The sequence below is a fragment of the Moschus berezovskii genome, chromosome 5 (genome assembly GCF_049115385.1).
Source record: "Moschus berezovskii isolate FMDL1 chromosome 5, NW_MosBer_1.0, whole genome shotgun sequence".
Taxonomy (NCBI): Eukaryota; Metazoa; Chordata; class Mammalia; order Artiodactyla; family Moschidae; genus Moschus; species Moschus berezovskii.
This window is the reverse complement of record NC_142464.1, coordinates 93,058,708-93,069,833: the sequence shown is the minus strand read 5'-3', so window position 1 is coordinate 93,069,833 and position 11,126 is coordinate 93,058,708. Positions and strand designations below refer to the sequence as shown.

At 42.4% G+C, this 11,126-nt stretch overlaps 1 protein-coding gene across 1 annotated transcript in view; it reads left to right on the top strand.

Moving 5' to 3' along the window:
* Positions 1 to 562: 562 nt before the first annotated feature.
* Positions 563 to 11,126, top strand: part of UBA6 (ubiquitin like modifier activating enzyme 6) — a 90,926-nt gene continuing 80,362 nt past the window's right edge. The window contains exons 1-2 of the mRNA XM_055434028.2: positions 563 to 718; positions 4,452 to 4,514. Coding sequence (XP_055290003.2) covers positions 648 to 718; positions 4,452 to 4,514 — 134 coding nt within the window. The 5' untranslated portion in view covers positions 563 to 647. The remainder of the gene's footprint in view (positions 719 to 4,451; positions 4,515 to 11,126) is intronic.

The following is an 11,126-nucleotide window of genomic DNA, read 5'->3' as shown; positions in this document are numbered from 1 at the left end:
AAAATCACATGATTCTACCAAATTTGTGAAAATGCTTGGTATGTAATAGACGTACAAAATCAGATGTTACACGTATAACGTCTTAAAATGGAATTCCAGACTGGAAATCCGGAGCTACATATTACCAGCCTTTCGGTTTTTTCTATTTTTAATAAAACGAAGCGTTTCTTCTTGCCACAAAACTCTTCAGGATTTTGCTATGCAATTCCATTACTTCGCTGGCAACTGGAATCCTGTGTTTAGCTTGCGATGAGTTTTGGTTTAGCTTAAATTCGCGAGAACCAAGTCGCTACAGTGCCACTTCAGGCTTCCCTGATGGGTCAGACGGTAAGACTCTGACACACACAGACAGACAGACAGACACACACTCCCCGTTCCCCACCCCCCTAACACACACACACACACACACACACACACACACACACGCCCCCGACCCGGCGCGCTTCAACCACCTGCGGCACAGCCCTCCCCCGGACCACACCCAAACCGGAAGCCAGGACACCCCTGGGGTTGACGGGAAGGCGCCGCCGGGCTGCTCGCTTCTCAGGCCTGCCCCTCCTGTGACGTCATTACCCGCCCCTTGACCTCGCGGTCCCGCCTTCCTCCCTGCCTCCCAGTAGCCAGCTGCGGCTGCGTCTCTGGAGGCGATGGAGGGATCCCAGCCGGTGGCAGCACGTCCGGGGGAAGAGGCATCTTGCTCCTCCTGGAGGACCAGCCGGTGAGAGAACGAGTGTGGGCGCGAAGTGGGGCGTGGCGGGCAGGACCAGGGGTCCGACTTTCTGCATCTCCCACTCGGGCAGGCAGGGAGCGCGCGAGAGGCCGCGGGGCAGGGCAGAGCCGGCCTTGGGCGGCGAGGGGAGCGCGCGGGGTAGGTGTGGCGGCGTGGGCTCCGGCCTTTGCGACTCCCGGCTTTGCTGAGGAGGAAATCCACTTGTCGCCCCTTCCATCGCTTTCTCAGTTCTAGTTGGGGTCTGCCATCCTTATTCCTTCCAGTCACCGGACGTAGGAGGGAGGGAGGGGCTCTCGGTGCGAGCTTCCCTGCCCTGGTGCGGGACACCTTCCTTTTCGATAAAGTGAAAGCTGAGCTCCATGGTGCACGGTCCTCCGCTGAGATTCTCCTTTGAAAACTGTTATCAGAGGGAACTCGATAATAATGAATCAGTGGTAGTCAGAACACCCTGAGGCCTGTTGATTGCTCTTTAAAACAAGAGAGAGGAAAAAGAAAGAAAAAGAAACGCAGGGGAAAAAACCACGAGTTACCCGTTCTTATTTCGCAGTTGGTGTTGAGGTTCATGTCTTTTCCATTCCTGCAGAAATAGAGGGGAAACGTTCGTGTAGTTCCTGTTTGTCATTTCATAATTAAAAAAGCGGATAGTTACATTCTGCCCACTACCAGAATACGATGTGCCGAAGATAGAAGTGGTGGATATTTGATTTTGAGCTAATATGAATGTTCACAAGCCTATAGCTTTTTAACCAGTCTAAATGATTAGGGGCGGGAGGAGACGGGGACGACAGAGAATGAGATGGCTGGATGGCATCACCGACTCGATGGACATGAGTTTGAGTGAACTCCGGGAGTTGGTGATGGACAGGGAGGTCTGGCGTGCTGTGATTCATGGGGTCGCAAAGAGTCGGACACGACTGAGCGACTGAACTGAAGACTGAAAGGATGCTTTGATACCATGATATTGCCTGCCATTGCCAGCACTGCCAGACTTACGTGGGGGATATTATGTAATACAATAAAATCTCCTCTTATTTAAAGCATTTTCGGTTGCCATTTAAGACCTTATCAGAAGAATGATATTTGAAAGATTCCAGTAAGGCAGCACTTTCTGAAAAGTGGGTGTCAGTCATAATCATTAAGTGACAGAACTAGTTAGAATGTAACTCTTCTCATTTTTACTTAGCTTTACCATCTTAGACTGTTGCTCTCCATGCAAGGAAGATAGCTAGAGAAAGTGTACTATCAATAAGAAAGTTGTAACAAGACTTTTTCCTGAGTTTTGTATTTTGTTAGAGTGCCAGTGTATATTGTTTATGTGTTTTTATTAGTTAGCTGGAAGGTGATATCACAATGATAAGAGAAATAATAACATTTTTGATCATATGTTTTCAAATTCTTTGCCTATATATCAGTATTCCAGGCCTAGAAAATTAGATTCTGAAACTGAATTTTGTGTTATCACGTTGTTTTTAGAATTCTGAAACTGATACATAGAGCTTCCCAAAACCTAGAATGAATTACACTTTTGCCAAGGTGGTATTGATTTTAGCTCAGGCTCAAATTGTCCTGGTGGTTCCCTCTGCCCATGAACCATCTGTGTTTCCCAATTATCAATTTTCTTTCTGTGTCACACTGTGAAAAAATTGAAATGAGCTGCAGTAATTGTTGTATTACTCTGTGTCTTGCCACACCAGTATGTTTCAGTTCGGTTCAGTTGATCAGTCGTGTCTGACTCTTTGTGACCCTATGGACTACAGCACGCCAGGCTTCCCTGTCCATCACCAACTCCTGGAGCTTTATCAGACTCATGTCCATTGGGTCGGTGATGCCATCCAACCATCTCATCCTCTGTTGTCCCCTTCTCCTCCTGCCTTCAATCTTTCCCAGCATCAGGGTCTTTTCTAATGAGTTGGTTCTTCACATCCGGTAGCCAAAGTATTGGAGCTTTAGCTTCAGCATCAATCCTTCCAATGAATATTTAGGGTTGATTTCCTTTTGGATTGACTGGTTTGATCTCTTTGCAGTCCAAGAGACTCCCAAGAAACTTTTACAACATCACAGTTTTTTAACAGATTATTTTTTTAGTGCTTTCTTCATGCCTTCTGTGAGAGGTGTGTGTGTGTGTGTGTGTGTTCGGTCATCTCCAGCTGAACCCATGGACTGTAGCCTGCCTTTCCGTGGGATTGTCCAGGCAAGAATACTGGAGTGGGTTGCCATTTCCTACTTCAAGTGATCTTCCAGACCCAGGGATGGAACCTGTGTCTCCTTCACTGGCTGGTGGATTCTTTACCACTGAGCCACCTTGGAAACCCTCACTGTGAGAGGTAGTAGACAATATAGTGTAGTTGTAAGGAACTAGACTGCTTAGTTTCAGGGCTTGCCATTTACCTGCTCCATGACCTTGGGCAGGTTATTTAAATTAATCTCTGTCAGTCTCACGTTTTTTCTCTGTTCTGTGGATATAGTAATAGTGTCTATCTCATAAGTTGTTGAAAGGGTTAACTGAGTTAGTAAACACTTAAAACAGTGTGACACAATGTTTGTTCTTGTTATTAAATGCCAGGTACTGTTTTAAGGATTTGAAATACAGTAGTAAATTTCTAATGGAGCATACATTCTATAGGGGAAGGCAGATGATAAATAGTTAAGATAAGTGATTTGAAAAAAATACAGCAGGGAGCCACCTCAGCAGAAGGAGACCATTTAGTTGATTGTGTTACCAAACTTGGGTCCACTCACTGAATGTGCAGCAAAGCCAATCTACTGACACCAGGTTGTAGTGAGTAAAAGTACAGTTTATTGCAGGATTTAGCAAAGAAAACCGGCAGCCCTTGCTCCAAAGACAAAAACTCCCCCATTGGCTTTCAGGGAAGGGTTTTTAAAGACAGTCTGAGGGAAAGGGTCATAGGATATGTGATCCATGCTCAGTTCTCTGATTGCTTGATGGTGAGATAACAGGGTGTTGTTTTTGGAACCTTGGTCATCAACCTGGTTCCAAATGATCTGAGGTCTACCTGCTGCTGCTCAGTTAACTTCTGCTTGGTGGGGATGTTAGCATCTACAAGACAACTAAGGTCCTTGACTTTGTTTTATGGCTAAGCTATTATTATTTTGTCTTGCTTGACTGCTGGAGTGGGTAGCTGTTCCCTTCTCCAGGGTATCTTCCCAACCAGGGATCGAACCCAGGTCTCCCTCATTGCAGGCGGATTCTTTACCGTCTGAGCTACCAGAGAAGCCCAAGAATACTGGAGTGGGTAGCTTATCCCTTCCCCAGGGGATGTTCCTGACTAGGAATCGAACTGGAGTCTCCTGCATTGCAGGTAGATTCTTTATCAACTGAGCTATCAGATATCATCATTATATGTTAAATTCTGGGTATGTATATTATGGAAGGTTTATGGGCCACTCAGTATTGCTAAAATATAAATCCATCAGAATATATATTATAGCAATGATATTTATAGCAATTACAGCAATGATAAAGTAACACCTGAAAATAAAACAACTATGGGCTCTAATTTATGCACAGAGCAAGCACTGAGTGAATTTAATTTTGACCTATTTTTAAAATCCAAATAAAGTGGTAAATAATAAAACATACGTCTGGTTTGTAAAATCTGTTTTAGTACCTGGTGAATCTGACTTCATGTATAGTTGAATTTTACATTACAAAATATGAATATTAAATAGGTATACTTGCCCTTATGTTTTCTTTTTTCAGTGCAAATACAAATTTCTCCAACATGCCAACAGAATCTGTGGAGATTGATGATGCATTATACAGGTAAGAACCTTACGGAAGCAAATGTTTTTCCCATTCATTGTTCTCCCGTAATGGAGTATAGTCTATTCGAAGACACCATTAGGCCTTTGCAGAATTTTGTAAAATGTATTTTAAGAGTTCTGCTCAAGTAAAAATTAGGGTTTCTTTCTTTCATTTACTACAGTCTGAAAGCTTGAATAATATTTAAATCTTGGTTGCTTTAGGTTTAGTTGATGTGACTAAGAATGATTTTGCTATCCACTACCAAATATACCTCTTATTTCTGGACAGGAGTACATATTTAATTTCCTGATACTGCAGGAGTGAGTCTCATGAAAGACAATTCATTTCACTTTAGTTAGTGATACAGTAGCATCTAGAGAATATGTTTACTTCAGTGTAAGCTCATTAACAACATTGCATGCATAGACAGTGGAGAAGTGATTAAAGAGCTGTGGTTTGAATGGAATTTAGTGGGACTTTTTATTACCATATTTTTTCATGAAATCAGGATACCTTTTTCAAAATTAAAGAGAACTTAAAAACACATAGGACTTCCCTGGTGGCTCAAATGGTAAAGCATCTGCCTGCAATGTGGGAGACCTGGGTTCAAACCCTCAGTCAGGAAAATCCCCTGGAGAAGGAAATGGCAACCCACTCTAGTACTCTTGCCTGAAAAATTCCATGGATGGTGGAGCCTGGTAGGCTACAGTCCATGGGGTCGCAAAGAGTTGGACACGACACAACTAAGCAGCTTCACTTCACTTAAAAACACATAAATTGCTGTCATTTCTAGTGAATTTCTTAAATACTTTATGTTTGCATGGAAGATAGTATAATCTCCATTTAAAAGTTTTTAGATTTTCTCTATATATAATCATGAAAAAATAGATTTTATGTAGGTAGAATTTGGAACAATAGGCTTTTTATGTATTTTGGATTTCTTTTTATATTTTCTTATGTGGGATGCAGAGTCAATTTTGAGCAACTTAGGAGGAGCTGATATGTTGATTTCAAGTCCTATTTTGTCCTATACCCTTGGAAGAAGAGATAAAGACTATCTTAATTTTGTTTATATGAAAACTGTTTTACCATGTGATCTCCTAGCTATAATTATATTGGGTTGGCCAAAAGGTTCGTTCTTTCTTTTTTGTAAGGTGGCTCTAGTAGTGCTTCAGTTCAGTTCAGTTCAGTTCAGTCGCTCAGTCATGTCCGACTCTTTGCAACCCCATGAATCACAGCACACCAGGCCTCCCTGTCCATCACCAACTCACAGAGTTCACTCAAACTCACGTCCATTGAGTTGGTGATGCCATCCAGTCATCTCATTCTCTGTCGTCCCCTTGTCCTCCTGCCCCCAATCCCTCCCAGCATCAGTCTTTTCCAGTGAGTCAACTCTTTGCATGAGGTAGCCAAAGTATTGGAGTTTCAGCTTGAGCATCAGTCCTTCCAGTGAACACCCAGGATTGATCTCCTTTAGAATGGACTGGGTGGATCTCCTTGCAGTCCAAGGGACTCTCAAGAGTCTTCTCCAGCACCACAGTTCAACAGCATCAATTCTTTGGCAATCAGTTTTCTTCACAGTCCAACTCTCACATCCATATATGACCCCTGGAAAACCATAGCATTGACTAGACAGACCTTGGTTGGCAAAGTAACGTCTCTGCTTTTTAATATGCTATCTAGGTTGGTCATAACTTTCCTTCCAAGGAGTAAGCGTCTTTTAGTAGTAGTACTAGTGCTTAGTTGTCTTTAAGTTCATTCAAAACAGTTTTGTTAGGTGGTATTATGACAGCTGTCATGTCAGTGTGTGTTTTGAAAAAACTTACCAAAATTGGTAAATTTTTGTATAGCCATTTCAGTATTGAAGATGGAAGAAAGAAAGCATTTTTGGTGTATTATGCTTTATTAGTTCAAGAAAGGTAAAAATGCAACTGAAATACAAAAAAAAAAAAGATTTGGTACAGTGTATGCAGAAGGTGCTATGACTGATTGAACATGTCAGAAGTGATTTGCGAAGCTTCATGCTGGAGATTTCTTGTTGGATGATGTTCCATAGCCTGGTAGACCAGGTGAAGTTGATAGCAATCATATCAAGACATTAACTGAGAACAATCAACATTATATCACACAGGAGATAGGTGACATACTCAAAATATCCAAATCAAGTGTTAAGAATCATGTACCAGCTTGGTTATGTTAATTGCATTGATGTTTGGGGACTTAAGAGCTGGTAGGCTACAGTCCAAGGGAACATTTCATGCAAAGGTGGGCTCGATAAAGGACAGAAATGGTATGGACCTAACAGAAGCAGAAGATATTAAGAAGAGGTGGCAAGAATACACAGAAGAACTGTACAAAAAAGATCTTCACGACCAAGATAGTCACGATAACGTGATCACTGACCTAGAGCCAGACATCTTGGAATGTGAAGTCAAGTGGTCCTTAGAAAGCATCACTACTAACAAAGCTAGTGGTGGTGATGGAATTCCAGTTGAGCTATTTCAAGTCTTGAAAGATGATGCTGTGAAAGTGCTGCACTCAATATGCCAGCAGATTTGGAAAACTCAGCAGCGGCCACAGGACTGGAAGAGGTCAGTCTTCATTCCAATCCCAAAGAAAGGCAATGCCAAAGAATGCTCAAACTACCGGACAATTGCCCTCATCTCACACGCTAGCAAAGTCATGCTCAAAATTCTCCAAGCCAGGCTTCAGCAATATGTAAACCGTGAACTCCCAGATGTTCAAGCAGGTTTTAGAAAAGGCAGAGGCACCAGAGATCAAATTGCCAATATCCGCTGGATCATGGAGAAAGCAAGAGAGTTCCAGAAAAACATCTATTTCTGCTTCATTGACTATGCCAAAGCCTTTGACTGTGTGGATCACAATAAATTGTGGAACATTCTGAAAGAGATGGGAATCCCAGACCACCTGACCTGCCTCTTGAGAAACCTGTATGCAGGTCAGGAAGCAACAGTTAGAACTGGACATGGAACAACAGACTGGTTCCAAATAGGAAAAGGTGTACGTCAAGGTTGTATATTGTCACCTTGCTTATTTAACTTATATGCAGAGTACATCATGAGGAACGCTGGGCTGGAAGAAGCACAAGCTGGAATCAAGATTGCTGGGAGAAATATCAATAACCTCAGATATGCAGATGACACCACCCTTATGGCAGAAAGTGAAGAGGAACTCAAAAGCCTCTTGATGAAAGTGAAAGAGGAGAGTGAAAAGGTTGGCTTGAAGCTCAACATTCAGAAAACAAAGATCATGGCATCTGGTCCCATCACTTCATGGGAAATAGATGGAAAAACAGTGGAAACAGTGTCAGACTTTGTTTTTTTGGGCTCCAAAATCACTGCAGATGCTGATTGCAGCCATGAAATTAAAAGACGCTTGCTCCTTGGAAGGAAAGTTATGACCAACCTTGATAGTATATTAAAAAGCAGAGACATTACTTTGCCAACCAAGGTCCGTCTAGTCAAGGCAATGGTTTTTCCCGTGGTCATGTATGGATGTGAGAGTTGGACTGTGAAGAAGGCTGATCGCCGAAGAATTGATGCTTTTGAACTGTGGTGTTGGAGAAGACTCTTGAGAGTCCCTTGGACTGCAAGGAGATCCAACAAGTCCATTCTAAAGGAGATCAATCCTGGATGTTCATTGGAGGGACTGATGCTAAAGCTGAAACTGCAATACTTTGGCCACCTCATGCGACGAGTTGACTCACTGGAAAAGACTCTGATGCTGGGAAGGGTTGGGGGCGGGAGGAGAAGGGGACGACGGAGAATGAGATGGCTGGATGGCATCACCGACTCTGTGGACATGAGTTTGAGTGTACTCCAGGAGTTGGTGATGGACAGGGAGGCCTGGCGTGCTGTGATTCATGGGGTCGTGGAGAGTCGGACACGACTGAGCGACTGAACTGAACTGAGGCTACAGTCCATAGGGTCGCAAAGAGTCGGGCATGACTGAGCGACTTCACTTCACTTCACTTTGGGTTTCATATAAGTTAAGGGGGGAAAAAAACCTTCTTGATTACATTTCTGCATGCAACTCTGTAATGAAAACTTTCTATTTTTAAAGCAAATTGTGATAAGTGATGAAAAGTAGATACTGTGCAGTAATGTGGAATGAAAGAGATTATGGGGCAAGCGAAATGAACTACTACCAACCACACCAAAGGCCATTCTTTATCCAGAGAAGGTGATGTTGTGTATGTCATAGTGTTGGAAAGTGAAAGTGCTAGTCACTTCAGATCAGATCAGTCGCTCAGTCGTGTCCGACTCTCCACGACCCCATGAATCACAGCACGCCAGGCCTCCCTGTCCATCACCAACTCCCCGAGTACACTCAAACTCATGTCCACAGAGTCGGTGATGCCATCCAGCCATCTCATTCTCCGTCGTCCCCTTCTCCTCCCACCCCCAACATTTCCCAGCATCAGAGTCTTGTCCAGTAAGTCAACTTGTCGCATGAGGTGGCCAAAGTATTGCTAGTCACTTAGTTGTGTGCAATTCTGTGACCGCATGAACTATAGGCTCCTCTATCCATGGGATTTCCCAGGCAAGAATACTGGAGTGGGTAGCCATGCCCTTCTCCAGTGGATCTTCCCAACACAGGGATCAAACTTGGGTCTTCTGTGTTGCGGGCAGATTCTTCACTGTTTGAGCCACCAGGGAAGCCCTGGGGTTGGAAGGGAATCCTCTATTATAAGGTCCTTCTGGAAAATGAAACAGCTCCAACAAGTACTGTTCCCTGGAGACTAAAAGCACCTGGAACAGTTCTTTGCTCAAAAAGATAAAGTTTTGGGAACATAGAATTATGAAGCTGCCTGGAAAATGGCAGAAGGTAGTGGAACAAAACAGTGACTACATTGTTCAATAAAGTTCCTTCAGTCTTTAAGTGAAAATGAAAAGTATATCTTTTATTTTTACTTGAAAATAGAAGGAACCCTTTGCCCAACCCAATATATATATTTAAGTAGAAAATATTTTTAGGGCAGTTTCAATACCTACTTTAACAAAGTGTCTTGCTAAATATATTTCAGTTTTTTCATATTACTCAGTCTTAAATCACTTCATAGTTTCTGATGAACTAAACCTGCAATTATTCTCAGAATCTAAAGGTTTTTGGGGGGCTGGAGGAGCACACCTGACAACATTCTGAGCCACATCTCTATTTAGTTTTGCATCTTTATTACCAGCGCATTGTCAGATAAGTTAAACAGACTTGAGCCAGTTCTATAGATTTGCCCATTTCTTTTTCTCTGAAGATATGCCTGAGCCTGCTAATCCAGCGATTTAGCTAAAGATAATGAATAAGTCCCAATTTAGTACTCAAGCCTTGGTTTTCTAACTTTACTTTTACCAAAGGATGCTCCATTGGAGGTATGTATGTATGTGTTATTCACTCAGTCATTTCCAACTCTGTGACACCGTGGACTGTAGCCTGCCAGTCTCCTCTGTCCATGTAATCCAGGCAAGAACACTAGATTGGGTTGCCATTCTCTTCTTCAGGGTATCTTCCTGACCCAGGGCCGGGTCTTCCGCATTGCAGGCAGATTCTTTACCATCTGAGACACCAGGGAGGTTTTAATTTCCACTGGAGGAAATTAAAACTAATTCACATCATGATAAAATTATTACTTTGCTGTACTTTGCTGTCTCTTTTTTTTTTTTTTAATGTTTCTTGCATATAGGTTCCTGTTTAGAGATCACTGTATGAAGTAGTAAAGTCGCTCAGTCGTATCCGACTCTTTGCGACCCCGTGGACGGTAGCCTACCAGGCTTCTCCGTCCATGGGATTCTCCAGGCAAGAATACTGGAGTGGGTTACCATTTCCTTCTCCAGGGGATCTTCCCAACCCAGGGATTGAACCCGGGTCTCCCGCATTGGAGGCAGACGCTTTAACCTCTGAGCCACCAGGGAAGCCCCACTGTATGAAGAAGGGGTGAATATCAGAGCAGCATCAGGGCATTCTTAGGTTCTGGATTAGTACAATCATAGTAGTATCAGTACTGTGCGTATTCTAGTGGAATACTTGAGGAAGTTCCTCTGGCTTTCGAGATAACAGTTTTCTTGGATTTGCTTGTATTCCTCAGATTTCTCAGACTTCTCTTAGTCTGCTCTTGTTTTTATGTAAAGCCAGGTTCCAACTTTAGGGTTTTTATCTCAGTTCATTCTTTGGTTCATGTCCATTTCCACAATTTTAGCTATTTCTCTAAGCTAGTGGTGCTCTTTCTGCAGCTTTCTTCTTCCAAGCTCAGTACCTTCTTTTTAAAATGAATACAAGATGCTTTAAATGTAAACCAGGAAGATGTTCAGCAGATAGCTCCTTTAAAAAAAAAAATTGACATATAGTTGATTTACAGTGTTGTGTTAGAATATCTACTTTTTGAGAAACACTTTGTAGAGAGAAGTGAACAAGGTCTTTGACTTTAGAAGAGAATGTTCACATCCAATCCTGACATTTATATGAACCAAAACTAGTTATTTAATCTTTCTACTTCTCTTACTTCTCATGTGTAAATGAGAATAATACCTCTTAAAAATAATGTCTTAGCCTTAAAGATTTCATGAAAAAACTATTAATAGAAAATAATTTTCAGTGTGAAGTATCTCTTAACGTTAC